General features: G+C 39.7%; 1 protein-coding gene across 1 annotated transcript in view; it reads right to left on the reverse strand.

Annotated features, from left to right (window-relative positions):
* Positions 1-19680, reverse strand: part of LOC310668791 (putative helicase senataxin) — a gene marked incomplete at its 5' end in the record, with an annotated part of 53491 nt that extends 33811 nt beyond the window's left edge. The window contains 3 exons of the mRNA XM_083422119.1: positions 17135-17254; positions 18129-18377; positions 19638-19680. Coding sequence (XP_083278245.1) covers positions 17135-17254; positions 18129-18377; positions 19638-19680 — 412 coding nt within the window. The remainder of the gene's footprint in view (positions 1-17134; positions 17255-18128; positions 18378-19637) is intronic.
* Positions 19681-22599: the final 2919 nt, after the last annotated feature.

Consider the following 22599-nt stretch of genomic DNA (forward strand, 5'->3'; position numbering starts at 1 on the left):
ACAAGTTCTTTGGAAGGCTCCATCAGGTTGAATTTCAACCGAGGATCATTCCACGCCAAATCACAAATCACCTGATTTTAATATTTGACCGTGCTCTCACGACTCAGATTTTCTTCATTTTTTTTTTTTATGAGAATGCCAGGGAGGAGCAGGAACAGGCAGAGGAAGGTGCGCAGGAAGTGGCGATTGAGTGAGCAGAGTGATCTGATCTCTGAGTGATCAGAGGTACTTATTACGAAGAGCATTCACAAGCCATCACCACTATGAGATAACCTCAAATAATTTTTTTAAGATTTTTTGGTCCAAAATTGGGCACAGGAGAATTTTTTGAAAATTTCAATTTTTGTGCGATTTAGGCTAATGCAATTTCTGTGTCAGTTTAGGAAAAACCTCCTGTTTCGCTTATTTTTCAGCCGATTGGGCTTATTTTGGTATCAAAAGAAAGCTAATTGTGGTCTCTTTCAAAATAAGGTATAAAATGGTATTAGGTGCCACAGAAAAAGGTCACCAGCCATTCAAAGTGAATTTTTGTCATTTTATTCCCGGTATGTTCAATAAGCCATAGCGCACAAACCACAATTAACACGTGTATCATACTTTTGTTGTAGAATGGGCTAACCATGTAAAAATAAGGAGGATGTTTTTTGTGGTTATAAAATAAATTGATTTTGAAGGGGTTTTTTACCCAAAAAAAATTACTTTTTTGGACAGGTTTATTTTTTCAAAAAATATTTTTTATTAATTTTTCAACGCAAATATACAGTCTTATCAAAATTTCCACAAATTTGACTCTGTTTGGACTTCCTTCAGCTTCTCTGACAATCATCCATATTTACCTCTCAATTACGCATTTCTTCTATTTATATTGCCGTTAAACTTCCCTCCCACTTCTATTTCTTTTTAACAATATATCTCAACTTTCACAGTGCTTCTTGAAACCCCACTAGCGTTGTTTGCACATCACATATACTTTTCAGATATTCAACAAATTTCCCCCAGTCCTCGATGAACTTTCGGTCTCGAAGATATCTAATTTTCCCAGTTAGTCTGTCCAATTCTGCATAGTCCGTCAGTTTCAATCTCCATTCTTCTATCGTCGGTATTTCCTCGTTTCCATTTCTGGGCCAGTAGAATTCTTGCTGCTGTAACTGCATATTGGAAAAGTTTATAGTCCTTTCTTCTTATTTCCTTTCCTGTAACCCCTAACAGGAAGGTCTCTGGTTTCTTTACAAATGTACATTTTAACATCTTTTTCATTTCATTATATATCATCTCCCAGAAACCCTTCACTTTCTTACAGTCCAACCACATATGATAAAACGTTCCTTCTTTTTCCTTACATTTCCAACACTTATTACATGTCTTATACATTTTTGCTAATTTTACCGGTGTAATATACCATCTGTAAAACATTTTCATAACATTTTCTTTCAATGCCGTACAAGCAGTAAATCTTAGATTTTCCTTCCATAGTTTTTCCCAATCCTCAAACTGTATATTGTAACCAAAATCTCTGGCCCATTGTACCATTACCAATTTAACTTCTTCATCTTTCATATTCCATTCCAACAATATTTTATACATTTTTGACAAAATTTTACAATCATTATTTATCACATCTGTCTGAAACTTTGAGTCTTTTTCTGCATAACCACTTTCTTTAATGTCTTTTTTAAACATTTCATTAACCTGAAAATAATGCAACCAATCATAAACATGTTCTCTAACTTGTTCGTATGGATTTAGTTTCCATTTTCCTCCTTCTTTGGTTATCAATTCACCATATGTAATCCAATTACCTCTCATATTTAATTTCTTTACACTCATAACTTCTAATGGGGACAACCAGTGTGGTTGAACTCTTGGTTCTAGTAGGTTTTTATACCTATCCCATATTTCTATTAGTGAACTCCGGAATATGTGGTTCCCAAAGCCTTTATGAATTTTCTTCTTTTCACACCATAAATACGCGTGCCATCCAAATCTGTTATCAAATCCTTCTAAATCTAATAACTCCTTATTCTCTAATTTTATCCATTTTTTTAACCAGCAGAGACATGCTGCTTCATAGTATAGTTTCAAATCCGGCAGGGCGAAGCCTCCTCTTTCCTTTACATCCGTTAATAACTTAAATTTAATTCTCGGCTTCTTGCCCTGCCAGATATACCTTGAGAGCACTTTTTGCCACTCTTTAAAGATTACTACCCCCTTTATTATGGGGATAGTCTGAAACAAGAATAACATCTTTGGAAGGACACTCATTTTTATCGTAGAAATTCTGCCCCAGTAAGATAGCCTCATTCTGCCCCACACCTCCAGATCTTTCGTTATTCCTTTCCAGACCGGTATATAATTATTCTTAAACAAATCAATATTTTTAGGAGTTAACCAAATTCCTAAATATTTTACCTTTTCCACCACCTCTATCTCTGTTCTTTGTTGCATTATTTCTATCATACTTTGATCCATATTTTTTGCAATCATTTTAGTTTTCTTCTTATTTAATCTAAACCCTGCCACATTTCCAAATTTCTCAATCTCGTCCAATACTTCTTTTACACTTTCTAATGGTTCTTCAATCGTTATTACCAGATCATCCGCAAAGGCTTTCACTTTATATTCATTTTGACCAACTGTCACCTCTTTTATTCGTTCATTTTGTCTCATCGTCTTTAGAAAAACCTCTAGGACCATTATAAATAGCAGTGGTGAGAGTGGACATCCCTGTCTAGTTCCTTTTGTTATTTTTATGTCTTCTGTAGTCACATTATTAACAATCAACTTTGCTTTCTGCTCTGTATAAATTGCCTTTATCCCATTGAAGAACTCAATCCCCACATCCATATACTCCAGATTCTTTAGCATAAAGTCCCAAGCAATATTGTCAAAGGCCTTTTCTGCATCTACAAACATTAATATAGCTTGTTTCTCATTCCTGGCAGTCAGATACTCCAAAATATTAATTACATTTCTTATATTATCTTTCATCTGCCTGCCTGGAAGGAAACCCGCTTGATCTTTATGAATAATTTCTTGCAATATCTTTTCCAGTCTATTCGCTAAAATCACTGCAAATATTTTGTAGTCTGTATTGAGCAGTGAAATAGGCCTGTAATTTTTAACTTGTGTTAAGTCTGAGTCCTGTTTAGGGATAAATGTAATGAATGCTTCTTTCCATGTTTCCAGGATGTCTCTTTCTTTTAAAATGTTATTCATAACTTCTTTCAATGGAGTCATCAAAACATCTCTCAGTTCTTTATAGTAACCTGATGTAAATCCATCTGGTCCTGGGGCTTTCCCCCTTTTCAGTTCCTTTATAACCTCTTTTATCTCCTCGTTTCCTATTGGGGCATTCAGTTGGCCTTTCTTTTCTGCCGGGATCTTCTGCACCTTTTTTTCTTTCAAAAATCGTTCTATTTTCCTCATATTATTTCTTTCTCTGTTTTTATATAATTGTCTATAAAAGTCCAAGAATCCCTTTCTGGTTCCTTTCGGATTATCAATCTCTTCTCCATTTACAGTAATTTTGTTAATTGTATTTTGCTCCTTTCTCTTTTTGATTTGCCACGCAAGCCATTTACCTGATTTGTTCGCGAATTCAAAGTTTTTTTGTCTTAACCTTTTAATATTCAGTTCTATTTCTTTATTTATGATCATTGCAAATTGTGTTTGTAGGGTCTTAATCTCTTGTTTTATTTTTACATTATTAGGTTTTTTTAATTAATCTTTGTTCATTGTCCATTATCTGCTTTAAGATTTCTTTTCTCCCTTTTTCTCTGTTCTTATTCTTTAATGAATTCTGTTGAATGAAGAAACCTCTCATCACTGCCTTGCTTGCGTCCCATACTACGCTCATTTGAGGCACAAATACAAGATGGGTGACACCTGGCTTGAGAGCAGTACATGTGAAAAGGATCTAGGAGTCTTGGTTGACCACAAACTTAACATGAGCCAACAGTGTGACGCGGCAGCTAAAAAAGCCAATGCAATTCTGGGCTGCATCAATAGGAGTATAGCATCTAGATCAAGGGAAGTTATAGTGCCACTGTATTCTGCTCTGGTCAGACCTCACCTGGAGTACTGTGTCCAGTTCTGGGCACCACAGTTCAAGAAGGACACTGACAAACTAGAACGTGTACAGAGGAGGGCAACCAAAATGGTCAAAGGCCTGGAAACAATGCCTTATGAGGATCGGCTAAGGGAGCTGGGCATGTTTAGCCTGGAGAAGAGGAGGTTAAGGGGTGATATGATAGCCATGTTCAAATATATAAAAGGATGTCACACAGAGGAGGGAGAAAGGTTGTTTTCTGCTGCTCCAGAGAAGCGGACACGGAGCAATGGATACAAACTACAAGAAAGAAGATTCCACCTAAACATTAGGAAGAACTTCCTGACAGTAAGAGCTGTTCGACAGTGGAATTTGCTGCCAAGGAGTGTGGTGGAGTCTCCTTCTTTGGAGGTCTTTAAGCAGAGGCTTGACAACCATATGTCAGGAGTGCTCTGATGGTGTTTCCTGCTTGGCAGGGGGTTGGACTCGATGACCCTTGTGGTCTCTTCCAACTCTATGATTCTATGATTCTATGATTCTATGATTCATCTTCGTACCTTTATTACTGTTGTCCACAAAATACTCAGTTTCTTTTGTGCTTTTTCTATAATTTTTTGATCATCGAAGAGATAATCATTAATTCTCCATCTAAAAGTTCTTTCCTCAAGTCCTTTCAGTTCCATTTTTATTGGATTGTGATCCGAGATTATTCTTGGTTGAATCTCAATTTGTAAAATTCTTGGAGTCAATTCATTCGAGACCCATATTTGGTCTATTCTTGACATTGACTGATTCGGTTCAGAAAAAAAAGTAAATTGTTTCTCGAGCGGATGTCTAAGTCTCCAAATATCGATCAAATTGTAATTCTTAACCATAGAAAAAAAAGTTTTAGGTAATTTTCCTTCTTTACTTAGTCTGTCTCTTAGTCTCGGTCCAGTATACCTGAAGGAGCGTCTCCACCCCCATCGCTCTACCCGGACACTGAGGTCCAGCACCGAGAGCCTTCTGGCGGTTCCCTCACTGCGAGAAGCCAAGTTACAGGGAACCAGGCAGAGGGCCTTCTCGGTAGTGGCGCCCTCCCTGTGGAACGCCCTCCCACCAGATGTCAAAGAGAACAACAACTACCAGACTTTTAGAAGACATGTGAAGGCAGCCCTGTTTAGGGAAGCTTTTAATGTTTGATGTATCACAGTATTTTAATATTCTTTTGGAAGCCGCCCAGAGTGGCTGGGGAAACCCAGCCAGATGGGCGGGGTATAAATAATAAATTATTATTATTATTATTATTATTATTATTATTATTATTATTAGTCTGTCCATTTCCAATGAAACTACGCCGTTCATGTCTCCCATTACTATAATTTTCTGGTCCATAAATTCGAAAAGTTTTTCTTCTAGGATTTTATAGAAATCAGTCTCATTTCCATTAGGTGCATAGATCCCGACAATTATCAAACTTTCGCCTTGCCATTTGATCCGTACTGCTATAATCCTTCCTTCTTCATCTTTGAAGATTTGTTGTGATTCAATTTTACTTTTAATATATAGAGCTACCCCTCTTTTTTTCTCTTTGTCTGAAGATACAAATTCATTTCCTAGTCTTTTATTAATCAAAATTTTCCTGCGTTTCCTTGCAACATGTGTCTCTTGTAAACATATAATGTCCAGATTTTTCCTTTTTAAGAATTGTTCAATTTTATTCCGTTTTTTCCCCTCATTCATCCCATTAATATTCCAATTCCATAATTTTAGGGCCATGATGATTTCCAATTAAATAAGTTTGGTTTTCTTTTTACTTTTTTATACTTTATCTGTCTCTTCCTCTTCTTCTTCTTCTTCTTCTGCCTTTTTCTCATTCTCTTCTTCTTCTTCCCCCGATTCTGATTCTTCCTTGGCTCCTGCTCCTTTTTCTGCTCCTTTAACCTCTTCAACATCTCCATCATCTGCTTTTAATTCCTTATACCTTCTCAGAAACTTCCCTGTTTCTTCTGGACTCGTCAGTCTGCGCTTTTTATTTTTATAAAAAAATGAAATTCCCTCTGGAAATTCCCATTTGAATTCCACGTTGTTTTTCTTAAGGACCTGCACCAATGGTTTGTATGGGTCTCTTCGTTCCAATAGTCTTATTGGTATGTCTTTAAAGATGATTATGTAACTTCCATCTATGTAAAGTCTTTTCTCTCTGTTCTTCTGTAATATCAAATTTCTCATTTCCCTATCCTTGCAGGCAATTAAACAATCTCCTGGAAATTTTCTTGTTTTAGTTGTTCTTACTCTCATCCTAAATGCATTTTGTACTGATTTAGCTACCTCTTCTATTGGTAACTCCATCCATTGGGCCAATTCCGAAATCAGTCTCTCTTTAATATTTTCATTCTGTATCTCCGGGACGGCTCTCAACCTCAGGTTAACTTCCCTCTGTCTCAATTCATTCATGGCAATCACGTCTTTAATCTCTTCTTGTGATTTATTTAATTCCAACATCTCGACTCTGATCCTCTCTTCCTCTCGCCTCACTTCCTTCATTTCTTGTTTCGTCCTCTTAAATCCCTCCTGTTGCGTTCGCAAATGTGCTGGTCCAGGGGGAGGTTACCGTGGGGCGAGGTCCAGGACCTGAGTCGAGGGTCGGCAGACAGTCCTCCATGGGCGAAGCGGGGTCCACAGCAAGGAGCCGGGCAAGGACAGGAACTCTGGGGGAACCGGACTGGGTGCTGGCCGAAACAGCTCTTCAACGACGTTGCTCCCGCAACCTGGGACCGGGCTGACTGGCCTTTATCTTCTCTGAGGCCAGGGGCGGTCCCGGCCCCCAGGAGGCCCACCTCTCCTGGCCTTAAGGCGAGCACTCCTCCTGGGAGAAACCAGTTCCCTCCGCCTCTCTGCCCTGAGCCTCTGCAGTTCAGGAGAGGCTGAAGGGTTACTGGACCCAGGGGGAGACTCACCTGTAGGCACTGAGTCCTCAACCACCTCCGGAGCCAGAGTGGATTCACCTGGTGCCTGCTCCTGAAGATACGGCACAGGTGCAGGCGCTTCAGAATCAAGGCCCTGCCCCAGTTCAGCCGGCCCTGGAGGCAGGGACTCCTGTGCAGGCTGGGATTCCTCCGGTTCAGCCTCTGAATCGGATTCCCAGGCCATCACAGCAAAGTAAAGGAAGGATTGGACCCTGATTAAAAACAAGACACAAGGCTTTGACCAGCAAGGCTCTCGGAGAAAGTGCGTAAACCACACCCCTCACCAGGCCATTTTATTAGCAAAAGAATCTTTTACACAGTGCTCGTAAGAACCAATCATATTTCCTCTGAGCATTTCATCAAACCCCACGTGGGGAAAAAGTTACACTACAACACTAATTAGCATGCATATATTTTGGGGTAAATAAGTTGAGAACTACAAAGGGGTGGTAAATAAGTTGAGAACTACAAAGGGATGCATCTGGCAACCCCAGAGCTGAGAAATAAACATGATAAGAAGGATGGCCAGAAAGACCAGATCACTACCACCTTCATGTGAGATCTGTTTCCTGGCTCCAAGATTAACAATTTAAGATTATATATTAGAAAACTACATCAAAGTAACTTGCCTACTATCTTTATGGCACAGGATGCCTGCCTGGCGAAGCAACTGCTGTGTACTGCTGTGTATGTGACGTGAGGAGAGAGAAATGGGCAGTAGAGTCAAAAGGGCATGAAAAGGACACAAATGTAGAATCTTATGGGATTTAATCAGAAATTATCGTCAATATATCAAACCCAGTCAACACAACGCTTTCATCGTGGACACGATGGCTTGATGTATCTTTTATAATTCCTCATGGTAATCCCATCTGACCCCTACACCCTCCTCTAATGTTTGAGTTCTCTTAGAAACCTCTTTTATTTGTCCTTTAAGTTCATTTACTGTCTCATCAATTTTTTTGTCCATTTTCCCAATCTTATTGTCTACTGATTCTAATTTTGATTCCAAGTTCTTTTCACTTTATTTTATTTCAGCAAACATCCTCAAAATTTCTGCTTTAAAATCTGCTTCTTGCTTAGATCCTTTCCTCTCTGCTGGTGTCCCCCCATCCGCCCCTTTCTTTTCCTGATGTGTCATCTTTATTAAATGTTCTAACAATCCTCAAATAATAATTAAGTCCAATTTTTACACTTTATCAATTTTCCAATTTATAATTATAAAATATAATTTATCAGTTTTCAACCAAACCGTAACTTTAGGAACGGATGAGGAGTGGGAGATCAAGTGCAAAACCGAAACAGAACAAACTAGATCTTCTTGCCACCAATTAGGCTATTCCTCCAAATAAGTTGATTCCCTGAGAACCATCCCAAAAAACAAAAAAACAAAAAATTATGTCCCAAAACCAACCAAAAACTTTTATATTCCAAATATATCCCAAATATTGCTCCAAAAAGCCAAGACTTCTTGCCAAAATAATCCAAAAGTACCTCCTGGGAAAGCGAGTAGCTTAAATCTAAATTAGTTCCAATGTCTGCCACTCAGCCGGATTATTTAAATGAGAAGGAAATAAAAATAGTAACGTAGGCCCAAAGGAAAAGGAGTTTCCAGAAATCTTCCCAAAAACCTTTTCCCAAGATTATATCCAATTGGCAACGTTTCCCAAAACTATATCCAAATGTCAAAATTCCAGAGGCGAAGTTCCAAAAAAGAAAAAAAGAAAACAATGAAAACAAGCGCAGATCACTTGCTAGTACTGAAGAGGCACCATTCACTTCTCAGTAATATATCCCTTCACCAAGAAGAGAGACATAAAAAAAAAGAAAGGTGCAGTATCTTGTTCCTTCCACTAGGGTATCAGATCCCCCCTGTAATATACGCTGTTTAAAAATTTAAAAGTTCCCAATTCTTAAAAAGAAGGGGGGCTTCCCAATTGCATATAGTAATGTACTTAGATGGCAGAGATTGCTGTAATCCTTTTTGGTAATAAAGACTTAAAGAATAAAGTCTAGAGAAACTTTGTCCGCTGTTTCCACCATACCGCCGTTCCAACAGAATGTTAGTAATGGAGTCGGAAGCTCCTTTTCCGTTTCGCAGTTCTTTGTTCTTTTAAAAGTGAAAGTAACAAAGCACTTTAGTTCTCTATATCTTCCTCCGTTGCATCAAAGACTTCAAACTTCCTCAATCTTAAACCTCTGTTCTCCCTTTTAGCTTTAGCAATTCCTTATTACTTTGTAACTTCTTAAAAAGTTACTTTTTAATAAAGTTCAAGGAGAGAAAAGAAACAGTAACCGCCAGCGGCAACTCACTTTCCCTTTTCCAGCTCTGCGCGCTGCGTTGCGTCTGTCCTGATTCCAGATGACAGCTGAACTCCAAATTTTTCTCTTTATATTTTGAATCTTTCCTTGATTTGTTACCATGAAATTATAATCCAATTAGGTCCGAATTTCTTTTATTTGAGAATGGAGCGCTTCTCTTGCAAGCTCGGGGCTTCGCTATTCGGGTGTAGAAAATGGCTTACCGTAGCCCGCTGCCCCGCTCTGCCGTTCTCTTCGCTCCTTCTGGATTTACCTGACGGCCGGGCGGGCTGCTCCTGGCTTCGCTGGGAACCTGTCACTCTGGATATCCCCCCAGAGATTAAATTTGGGGGCTACCGCGCCCTGTAGCAGCCCTTTTCATCCGAAATAGCACAGGACTCTCCTCACGGAAAAATCCCCGCTTGCGGAATTCGTCGTACTTTTTGGGACAGGTTTAAAGTCTCTTTGAGCCTGAAATAACTCACACATTCGTGAGAATAGTTAAAATTGTACCCTCTGATGTTACAATGTCATCTGATATATTAAAAAAATTAAGTTTTATTGATTATTTAATAAAAACAAAATACGTCTCAGAGCCCTTGTTCATTTTATTGTGTAAAACACTTTTGCAATGATATGGTCAAAGCTGTTTTGTTTCCCATACATGTAATATGGTCAATGATGCTGTTTTTTAAAAATAAATTTTATTGGATTTTACAATTTTATATTCAACCAAATAACACAATGTAACATTTGTCATATAAAAAAAACACACAAAAACCCTTCCTCATGACTTCCCTCAACTTCCCCTTCCGGTTCTTTAAATATTTATTACTTCTGCTTAATTTTTGTCTTATTTTTATGATCTTATACCTCAATATACTTAAATCCCCGCGACAGGGTGAACTCCCGTTGCTCGGTCCCTGCTCCTGCCCACCTAGCAGTTTGAAAGCATGTCAAAGTACAAGTAGATAAATAGGTACCGCTCCGGCAGGAAGGTAAATGGCGTTTCCGTGTGCTGCTCTGGTTCCCTAGAAGTGGCTTAGTCATGCTGACCACATGACCCGGAAGCTGTACCCCGGCTCCCTCGGCCAATAAAGCGAGATGAGCGCCGCAACCCCAGAGTCAGCCACGACTGGACCTAATGGTCAGGGGTCCCTTTACCTTTAATATATATGAGGCAATGTTATAATCGGGGGGGGGGGGGTTAATGTTGCTGAACTGGATGCTTTTCTCATGGAGCAGCTTCAACAAATGTACTATGGATAAATGAATGAGAGTTGCAGAAATTAATTAAATCAATCTGAAGAAGGTGCAACCAAAATGATTTCTGCTCCTTGGGGCTTATCCACACTTACCAAGTGCCAGTGGTTTATTTAAAAGGTGGTCCCTCACCTGGGTTACAAACAGAGGTGGTATAGAGGTGAATTCTAAATACATTACTTCTAAATACATTACTTCTGGTAAATCAGCCACCATAGCCATTAGAGGGCCGTGAAAATTTGTGTCCCAGGCTTTTTAGACTCATCTAAAAAGACTCCCCCTTCATGGATCACTGCCTTGCCGTGGCGAAGGGGCTTGAATAACTCAGAGAAGCTATGAACTATGCTGAGCAGGGCACCCAAGATGAACAGGTCATAGTGGAGAGTTTTGACCAAACGTGATCCACCTGGAGCAGGAACCGGCAAGCCACTCCAGTATCCCTGCCAAGAAAACTCCATGGACAAAGACAATAGGCATATAAAAGCTATGACGCTGGAAGATGAGCCCCTCAGGTCGGAAGGCGTCCAACATGCTACTGAGGAAGAGCGGAGGACAAGTACAAGTAGATTCAGAGCTGATGAAGCGGCTGGGCCAAAGCCGAAAGGACGCTCAGTTGCGGATATGCCTGGAAGCGAAAGAAAAGTCCAATGCTGTAAAGAAAAATATTGCATAGGAACCTGTAATGTAAGAACCATGAACCTGGGTAAGTTGGATGTGGTCAAAAATGAGATGGCAAGAATAAATATTGACATCCTGGGCATCAGTGAACTAAAATGGACGGGAATGGGCGAATTCAGTTCGGATGATCATCATATCTTCCTGACAGTAAGAGCTGTTCGACAGTGGAATTTGCTGCCAAGGAGTGTGGTGGAATCTCCTTCTTTGGAGGTCTTTAAGCAGAGGCTTGACAACCATATGTCAGGAGTGCTCTGATGGTGTTTCCTGCTTGGCAGGGGGTTGGACTCGATGGCCCTTGTGGTCTCTTCCAACTCTATGATTCTATGATTCTATGATTCTATGATATCTACTACTGTGGGCAAGAATCCCGTAAAAGAAATGGAGTGGCCCTCATAGTCAACAAAAGAGTGGCAAAAGCTGTACTGGGATGCATCTCAAAAATGATAGAATGATCTCGATACGAATCCAAGGCAGACCTTTTAACATCACAGTAATCCAACTTTATGCACCAACTACTGGTGCTGAAGAAACTGAAATTGAGCAATTCTATGAAGACTTACAAGACCTTATAGAAGTGACACCAAAGAAGGATGTTCTTCTCATTATAGGGGATTGGAATGCTAAAGTAGGGAATCAAGAGATAAAAGGAACAACTGGCAAGTTTGGCCTTGGAGATCAAAACGAAATAGGGCAAAGACTAATAGAGTTCTGCCAAGAGAACAAGCTTGTCATCACAATCACGCTTTTCCAGCAACACAAGAAATGACTCTACACATGGACATCACCAGATGGGCAGCATCGAAATCAGATTGATTATATTCTCTGCAGCCAAAGATGGAGAAGCTCTATACAGTCAGCAAAAACAACAACAAAAAGACTCACTCATTCCTGTGATCCAATGCAAGACTGTTAAGTAAGTAAACACTATATTTTAAGTTTACTTTATAAGATTATAAGTTGTTACCCTATTCTTTTTTTAAGAGGGAAACCAAAGGGAAGACAGTTTATAAGCTCAGAAGAGATAAGGTTTTGCAGCCTAGTTCCACAGCTTCTACATTTTGCTGCCAAATACGGGGTTTTAATACTCTGCTTAACCCACACACAGGAGATTGGACGGATAAATTGTAATAAATATTTCCTTTCCATATACTGTATAATATAATTATAATACATATAATGGGGTGGAGAACTGACTTGATGCTGAATTCATGGGCAACTTGTAACCCCTGCAAGTCTTCCATGCTGCCTACTGCAGGTGATCAAGCTGTTGCCTGACTGCAAAAATTTGCTGCCTGTGGAGGAGAAGTGTCCGGGTGTGTAGAGCAGGAGTATTAACCATGTATTACCGGATGATGTTTTACAGCGCCAACTTTCTGCTTTTTCCCCATTTGTCTTATGCTTTTACACTGATTGTTTTGCCGCAATGCCACTCTTAAGTGGTTTTCAACTTTACTTTTCATGTTAGCCGTTTTCATTCCAGAACAATGCCCGTCTTGTTTTGGAAATTGGGGAGAACTGAACTTTGGTTTAATTAATTTTGAAAAGGTGAAGGCTGCCAAAACACATCCAACTTTTGACTTGATAGGATTTCTAATCACCAGCAAATTTCTGCCAAACAGTATCCATATTTATTTCACACAGCGGTTTAGCAAACTGCTCTGTGAGGGGGATAAGGGAGGGAGGGGTGAAGGGAGGTGTGGTGGTCAGGTGTATGGGAAAGGCAAAGGGGTGGTAGCCATGTGTGTGTGTGTGTGCGCACGCGTGTGTGTACACATACACACATGGATTCTAGAAGATGCCACAGAATTTTCCATAATGGACCATACACTATTTAACAGGACATGAAGGGTGAATCTGGCGCCAGGTCAATGGGGAAAGTTGAGGCTAGAAAGCTTGAAAAGAACTCACTTGAGATTCAGAGCTGTACCGTATTGGCCCGAATATAAGCCGCACCTGCAAATAAGCTGCACCTTTAAAATTGAAGGGTGGGGGGAGAGAAAAAAAGACAATACCCGGGCTGCTTCCTGGGGGGGGGGGGGGACCACGCTGCATTGTCGACGATGTAAAGCCGTGAATATAAGCCACACTTTAACTTTTCACTGTCAGAATTGGGGGGGGGGGGTGGAGAGTGTGGCTTATATTTGGGCCAACATGGTATTCTGTCCAGTAAGTAATGGCTTTTTCCACCTGCCTTGCACATCCACCTAATGTCCAATAAACCTTCAGAATGGAGGGTGGTGCAAGGCACTTGTATTTTAGTGAGCTGAATCAAGTCATGATTATGAGTCATGGAGGTGGGGAGAGTGTTTGTATGAATTTAACAGTGCTTAGTTTATCTTTTGATTGCGATATTTTTATTGTTAACAGTGTTTTTTATTATAAATGCTGCATTGATTTGTTAAGCATATAATATGACTTTTGCTTTAATTGTGATGTTTCACTGACAATTTGTTAATTATTCTGTATGATTTATCCTGCAACTGTGATGTTCTTTTATGTTCTATCGTGTTGTCATTATTTATCGTTTGTAAGCCGCTTTGGGATTCATTTGAGTGAAAAGCAGGATAGAAATATAATCAATCAATCAATTTTAACACTCTCCTTAACTGGATGTTGCTATATGTCTTGCCTTTGCTTGGCTGGCTTCCTTATCTCTGTGTTTTAATATGTAAGGGCCTCCTCCCACAGAGCTGGCAAACTGACAAAGTAACAGATAATAGGAAATTTTTCACTGTTATGACTGCATTTGAATGTTAATGGTGCTCCCAAGTGGTGAATGCAATGCAACAGCACTGTTTAACAAACAGTAAGAAATGAAGAAAGTCTGAAAACCTAATGATTTTAAGAATTAACTGTGCTGACAGAAGATTTTAAGCAGAAGTAAATATATATGAGGCAATGTTATAATGGGGGGGGGGGTTAATGTTGCTGAACTGGATGCTTTTCTCATGGAGCAGCTACAAGAAATGTACTATGGATAAATGAATGAGAGTTGCAGAAATTAATTCATAGAATAGCAATCTGAAGAAGGTGCAACCAAATTGATTTCTGCTCCTTGGGGCTTATCCACACTTACCTTGACAACCAAGAAGGAATAACCAATTCTTTTTTAGGATACTTTTGAAATTTATATAAGGCAGGAATAGCGGAAGAACAGGACATAATAAAGTATTTCCAAGGGAAATAAATTCCCAAAATACCAGAAGAGAAGATTGACCAACTAAATTCGCCAGTTACCATGATGGAGATACACCAGATTATTTCGCATTCAAAGTTGGGCAAATCACCTGAACCAGACGGGCTACCAGCAATCCATTATAAGAAATTGGAAGAGACATTAGCCATACCAATGAAATCACTTATGAACAAAATAATCTAAGATGGTAAAATCCCAGATTCATGGCAAGAAGCGAACATAATTCTAATCCATAAACAAGGATCGCCTTGTGAATCTGTTACCAATTATCGGCCTATCTCACTTTTAAATGACGATTACAAACTGTACGCAGGAACTCTGGCCAACAGACTGAAATCGGTACTAAAGGATGTACGAATCAAGATCAGGCCAGATTCCTCCCAGAGCATCACATGAAAACTAACGTGAGAGTAGTGATAGATTTAATTGAGTATTTAGACCTAAAGCCAAATAAGAAAGCTGCTTTCATGTTAGTGGATGCCAAGAAGGCTTTCAATAATTTATCATGGAAATGTTGAAAGAAAGCTATTGACCTAGCTATAATGGGAGAACAATTTACCAAAGGCATAAAAGCTATTTATGAAAAACAAAAAGCCACCCTAATAATCAATAATGCAGAAACAGAATATATATCAATAGAAAAAGCACAAGACCGGGCTGCCCACTCTCCATAGCTGTCAACATTTCCCTTTTTTAAAGGGAAATTCCCTTATTCCGAATAGGATTCCTCGCAAGAAAAGGGAAAAGTTGACAGCTATGCCACTCTCTCCTTTATTATTCATATTGACTTTGGAAATACTAAACTCGGTATTGAGGAATGAAGAAGAAATTAAAGGAATTACCCTGGGCCAAAAGGCTTTCAAAGTGAAAGCCTTTGCAGATGATTTAATCATTACAGTAGAAGACCCAGAATCGAGTATACCTAAAGCGTTGGAAAAAATATCAGCATTTGGTGAGGTTTCTGGATTGTACTGGATTTAAACTCAACAGATCAAAAACAAAACTAATGATTAAAAATTTAAGGGGTTAGAAGAAAAAGGAGCTACAGGATAAAATGGGTTTGATGATAGTGAAAGAAGCAAAATATCTCAGAACTGAAATAACAATGTAAAATATTAACCTTTTTTGATGATAATTATAATGAATTTTGGAAAGAATTTTTTTAAAAATTGGAAATTTGGACCAGACTAAAACTTTCATTTTGGGGGAAAATCTTGGTAATAAAAATGAATGTGCTCCCCAAAATTATCTTCCTTTTTTCAAATGATCCCGATTATAGGGAAAATTGAATGTTTAGATAGGTAGAGAAAAGATTTGACAATGTTTATCTGGCTGAGTAAGAAATCCCGTATAAATAACAAATTACTGATGGGTAAGAAAGAGAGGCAGCGTTCCTGACGTGGATTAAGGATTGGATCTTGTTAGAGAAGACAGATTTACTGGACTTGGAGAGTTACAACAACAGATATGGGTGGCTTCTTCTTTTTCTTCTTTGGCGATCACTCGTAGCCGAGTAAGATCGTCTTCCATAGACACGGTTTTAACAATGAGTCCGTAAGTGACTGTGGAGGCCAATTCTGGACCCACACGTCCTTCCACAGTGGGGACATTGATTTCCAGGCAGGAGTTGATCACGGTGTGGATTTGCCAAGCGTGCCTTCCTCTTAGCACGTTTCTCCCTTGCATCCTGAGTTTGAGTGTCTTCAAAGCCCAGGACACCTTTGGTAAAGGAGGGAGAAAGGTTGTTTTCTGCTGCTCCAGAGAAGCGGACACGGAGCAATGGATCCAAACTACAAGAAAGAAGATTCCACCTAAACATTAGGAAGAACTTCCTGACAGTAAGAGCTGTTCGACAGTGGAATTTGCTGCCAAGGAGTGTGGTGGAGTCTCCTTCTTTGGAGGTCTTTAAGCAGAGGCTTGACAACCATATGTCAGGAGTGCTCTGATGGTGTTTCCTGCTTGGCAGGGGGTTGGACTCGATGGCCCTTGTGGTCTCTTCCAACTCTATGATTCTATGATTCTAAGAAAATGGTGTTTTTATATGCCACAGTCACAGCCAGATTGCTACCTGCTAGAAATTGGAAAGGAGACATCATTCCCACTAAAGAAGATTGGATAATTAAATTATGTGAATTTATAAGATTGGCCAAATTAACGGCAGCCATAAGAAATCAGTCCAACCAAAATCTAAGGAAGGAATGGCAATGTTTTGAGGACTATATGAAAAAACACTGCTCTAAGGATAATTTATTGCTATGCGTAGAATAAGTATGTAAAGATGAATCAAATTAAGGTAAAATTAATAATGGATATATATTGGATAATACAAGACACAATGTTAAACTATTTATAGTATAAAGGATGTCGAGTTGTGGTGGAGGGAAGCTACACGGGTGAAAATTTTAGTATTTCTTTATTTTTGTGTATATGGGTTTTGTTTTGGTTTTTTCCAAAGTATGATATACAAAATGGAATAATGATTTTTCTTTTACTTTTTCATTTTGAATAAATAAAAAAGTTTTTTTAAAAAAAAGAAACTAGCTGTCAGCCATCATATCCTATACTATAACATTTCCACATTAAGTAAGTTACTTGGCGTACAAGTTCTGTGAAAGGAATGATTTTACCTTAAGAGAGTGGACACTCAGACTGTTTTTAATTTGCTTGTATCACTGCCCCCAATGATTATTAGTTACTTACCCTCCGTTGGTTTCTTCATGGCCTTCATTATGCACGGCATGAAGTCAATCTGCTTGTCTGGGCCAAACAACAACAAATCCATGGCTTGTTCTTCCAGCACCATCAACAACATACAGATACCTACAACAATGAAAATGAGAAAGTTCAGAAGCTATCACTGGGTGTTGGCTTAACTCCCGATCTTAATCCACAACCAAAACAAAACCTACTTTTGTAATTGCACCTGCTAGCATGCCACTCAAACTTTTAATCTCTGGAGCCCTCTAGAGCTTGGGAATACAACTCCCATCATCCCTGGCAGCAGACCATATTGACTAGGGCTGATGGGAGTTGGGAGTCCAACAACATCTGGAGGGCATCATGTTAGCTTCCCCTGTTTTTCATTACACATTTCTTTGAACAGGTTGCACAAACATAGTTGAGATGGTGTAATTTTTTTAAAATGATATATGCAACAGTTCAATGCCACCAAAAAATGTCTGATACAGGTAAAGGAGGGAAAGTTTTCATTCTACAAGGAACAGGAGAAAAGGAGCCTCAGGGCGCAAGCCTGCAGCCCTCTAAATTCTATCAGACTACAATTCCCATCAGCCCCAACTGGCAAGCTAATAGTCCAAGATTATGAGAAACATATTCCAGCAACATCTAAGACCACAGGTTAGTAAGCTTTTAGCTATATGGACCAATGGTCAAATTCAGTGTAAGGTAGCTTTCCGTGTGTGTGTGCGTGTGTGCGTGTGTGTGTGTGTGTGTGCATGCATGCACTGGAGGGGAAGACACACAGACTGAGTGTGGGGTGGTTGTACCCATGCTCACCCCATGCCCATTTTGGGGGCACACACAGTGCTGGCATGAAGCCCTCAGAGGTTTTGTTATGAGCCAATGTTGCCCATGCGCCAAAAGACAAAAAGGTTTAGCCATCTCTGCTGTACTACAATGCTACCACTCTCTATAGAATGGTTCATGCCTAACATCTCAGCTTGCTTCTACTCACCTAGCCAGTAGTTTTTGTAACTGGTGGGATCATACAGATGGCGAGGCAACAAGATAAGATTCCCCTTCTCAACTATTGCAAGGTTATAAGTATCAGAGTTTTCAAAGTGGTCCAGCTCTATGACTCTGAACAAGCACGTCAACACTTCCTGGATGTTGTAATAGTCGTCCCTGTCCACCTTCCCCAGGCTCCTGGCTTTCAGGATGGCCCACTGGCGAATCTGTGGGTTTGGAGGGACACTAGGAATTACTACAGTAAGGAATCACAACAGTAATTGTTAAGACAAATTGGGGCAGGAAGCAAGTTGGCATGAAAAGCAACTATTATAAAGCGTAAAATAAAGGTTCAAATTCCAAACCAGGCGGCCTAGATATCTATTTCTAGAAATGCTTATTTGAAGGTTGTGAACTTCCTAGCCTCCTCACTTCCCAACCACCCTAGACACTGAGGGACAAGAGACCACCTTTTAACAGCAACCTTTAAAAAAAAAGATTCTGGGCAGAATTACTAAAAATAGAACTGTGTTAATGACAATGTAGAACAGTTTGGATGTTACTTTGGGTTGTATCCTGTGTCAGTCCTATGCAGAGCAGGCCCACTGAAATTGATGGGCGCTGTCAAGGATGCGTATGGTTGCTCACGAGTAAACAGCCAGGACTCCGACCTGCCTTTTTATAGGTTTTATTTGGTGCAAACTATGTACAGTGCAGAAGTCCAAAGTTCATGTCTGCCTCAGTCAGTAGCAGATTCCAAGAGTGGGTTCTTCCGCCCCCCCCCCCATCATAAGAACCTGGACACCCCCAATCTCCTCCTCTTTTCCTTATGTTTGATTCCCTTGCGAAAACTGGGCGACGGAAGCTGCATGTCTGTTTTCCTATCGTTCCTGCCTCCCTCCCCCCTTTTGATGGCAGTCCCCTGACAGGCACGATCAACTTAGGTTTGTTAACTTCAATGGGTGTACTCTTAAGTATAAGTTAGTTCTCAATCAATCTCCTTTATTGGCATAGTAAGAGTATGTCGTATACATGGATTGGAAAACAACACAGGTAACAAAACATAGTAGGAGGCACTTTAGGATAAAACTGTCCAGACGCTGTGAGATACAAAGGTGGCTCTTAGGACCTATGGTGACGTAATTTCATGGCGTCACTCCAAAATCTTGCCGCATTCTCCAAGTCATTCCTACAGTTATTCAACAGATAGGTCACCCTGGAAGATCCCCTCCTTCAATAAGGGGGCCAAATACTAATCATTTATTTTTGCATAAACTGGGCAATGAAATAAAACGTGTGTGATAGATACAGCCTGTTTTGTGCCACAAGGGCAGTACCTTCAGAATAAGGGATTTTCAAGAATCTAACATCTTACTAGATGGCAAGATGTGAAATCTTGAGAGGGAAATAGCTCTGCTTAGGTGGGGAGCATAAAGGTAATGTAAAGATGGAGGGCCCTGGCCAAATGAGGGTAGAATTCCCAACCCCAATGGGGAACAGGTTTTATTGGCTGTACTGCTAAGGGCTTGGAATTCAATCTCTAGGATTCTGCACATCATAATTCGGCACTGAAACGGGAAGGTTCTAAACAGGAAGTCCGCCTTGCGTTTTGTAAATAGATCAAAGCAAAGACGTCGCAAGTTAAGTCTGGGAAAAGCTTCTTGTAAAGGATTAAATTTTCACCATTTAAAATATTAAACCCCCCTTGGAAGCAGGAGAAGAGGGGGAATTCTTTTTGGACTGTTTAAGCCTGCAGGAGAGAGAGTGAGGAGAGAGAAATTTCCACCATTTTGAACCTGGGACCGGGCTGTCAGTAAGTCTGGGAAAACTCATTGACTGCGAATAGAACAGATGCTGATAGATAGCTAAATAAGAGATATACATTGTTTCCACTGCTTTCCTCTGCATTTAAAAAGGAGAAAAAAGTAACTGAAAATTGAAAATTAACTTTGTCTAAAAGGACAGATACAAATAGAAATTACAGACTTTATTTGCGTAGCCGACAGGCCATAGCATCAAAGGACAAACACCAACAGAAATACATTACAGATATAGTTACCATAAAATCTTGTGACCTATTAAAACCCTAGGTAAATTAATAATCTCAGTACTTAAAACTTGGCAGAAGTAATAAAATAATAATAATAAAACATAATGATAATAATCATAAAAACCTAGGTGAGGAATCCGGGTGACGACACTGATGTCATTCAGATAACAGCTCTCAGTCTCATTGCTCTCTCGATAAATTTGGCAACCTTCTCTGTTGTCGAGCTGTTCTGGTCGGCTAGAAGTGAGAACAATTTGGCTTCGCAAGAGCGGCCCGGGATGGCAGATAGGAGCGGCGTAATGGTCTCGTCCCTGAGATCTTTATATAGGGAGCAAGACAAGAGAACGTGTGACACCGTCTCTACATAGCCAGCTCCACAGGGGCAGAGCCGGTTCTCAAATGGAATTTTTTGATATCTACCTTCAAGAACAGCTGAGGGTAACATATTTAGTCTGGCCAGTGTAAAGGCCCGCCTAAGTTTTGGAATGGTTAAGGTAGACAAATAAGGTGCCCGAAAATCAAAATGGGAGGGGGACAGATAAGCGTACCAAGCACTAAATTTCTTAATATAGGCCAGATTATTCTGCTGCTCAATATCCTTCATGCGCTGATCAGTAATGGTTTTTGCCTTGGGGAGACCCATTTTCAGAAGATGCTGTGCTTGTAGGCCACATGTAAGTAGTTTTTGATGCACTACTTTGGACCACCGACTTCTATGAGCATCTCGTGCTACTAGAGGTAATAGTCCGGATGGGTTTAAATTTAAACGAAGCCAATAGTTGAATGTTCTTAACCAGGTCCAGGTCTCGACGGAGAGGAGGCCAGTCTCCAGCCGTAGGGCCGCATTTGGTACACATGATGGAACGGCTAGAATCTGTCTTAAGAATTTAGACTGGACCGTTTCAAGTGTGCGGCAATGATTTCCCGTCCAGATTTGGGCCCCGTAGAGTAATTGCGCCAAGGGTTTTGCTTGAAAGACCTCCAGAGCTGCTGGGATATGTCTGCCCCCCTTCGTAAAGTAAAAGCGAGACAGTATTTTTTTCGCTTTGAGATGCTTTTTCCCTAGCATATTTATGATGGGCCTCCCAGGCCCCTGTTGACTGGAAAACTACTCCGAGGTATTTGAAAATTTTGACCTGTTCTATTGGCTGATTGTCCATCTCCCATCTGTGATGTCTGTGTCTCCTAGCGAAGACCATGACTTTAGTTTTTTTGTGATTAACCACCAACTGATCTCTCCTGCAGTAAGCTGAGAATTCTCTTAGTAGCCTTTTGAGGCCTACTTTAGTTCGTGATAAGAGAACCGCGTCGTCTGCATAGAGGAGCGCTGAAATTGATTTTTCGGCCAGTTTGGGGGCATGAAACTCCGGGGATGTTAGGTGTTTGACCATGTCATTTATATATAAGTTAAATAAGGCCGGGGCTAAAATGCAACCCTGCTTGACTCCTTTGGTGGCTGGTACAGGGCCAATTAGTTGCCCATTTACTGAGGCTCTTACATATAACTTGGAGTCTTTTTTTAAAAAAGTTTTTTATTTATACAACAAGAAAGACAAACAAACAAAGAAAGAACACAAATATCAAATTATACACAAATTACAAAAATAACCATAGACACATAATATTCTTAGCAGACAATAAAACATCTATTGGTCTTAACACTAAAGACCCGACCTCCCGTCCATTCCATACTTCAAATTCATATTACTTATTGCCAATACACATTTTTTCTTATAATTAAACTTATTCTCATTAAATCTAATTTCTTATATCTATCTTACAACTATTACTGAAGTTCCTCGAATGCTGCAACAGAATTTAAACTACTATATTTATTTTTCAGATATTCTTTGAAAACCTCCCATTTAGAAACAAATTCCTGTTTTGATTTATTCTTTATTTTTTCTGATAAACCATCTAATTCAGCATATTCTGTCAGCTTTTGGATCCAGTCTTGAATAGAGGGGATTTCATTACTCTTCCATTTTGCTGCGATCAAAACTCTTGCTGCCGCTGTGGCATATAAAAAGATACCCTTCCTCTTTTGTGGAATATCCAAATCTGTTATTCCCAGGAGGTAGGCCTCTGGTTTTTTATTGAAAGAGATCTTTAGCATTTTTTGCAGTTCTGCATGAATACTCTCCCAGAATACCTGTATTTTTCTACATATCCACCACATATGGAAGAATGTTCCTGAGTCTCCGCATCTCCAACAATTACTTGATACATTTTTATACATTTTTGAAAGCTTCCATGGTGTTAGATACCATCGATGTTGCATTTTTTGAAAGTTCTCTCTAATCGTGTAACAATTTGTGAATTTCCAATTGATCTTCCATAAATTTTCCCATTGGGCCATGGTTATTGAGTGGCCAAAATCCTGGGACCACCTCACCATTGCCACTGTTACCTCCTCCTCCTTGACCGT

Source organism: Podarcis tiliguerta (assembly GCF_965153285.1).
Source record: "Podarcis tiliguerta genome assembly, chromosome: W".
In the NCBI taxonomy this organism is placed as follows: Eukaryota; Metazoa; Chordata; class Lepidosauria; order Squamata; family Lacertidae; genus Podarcis; species Podarcis tiliguerta.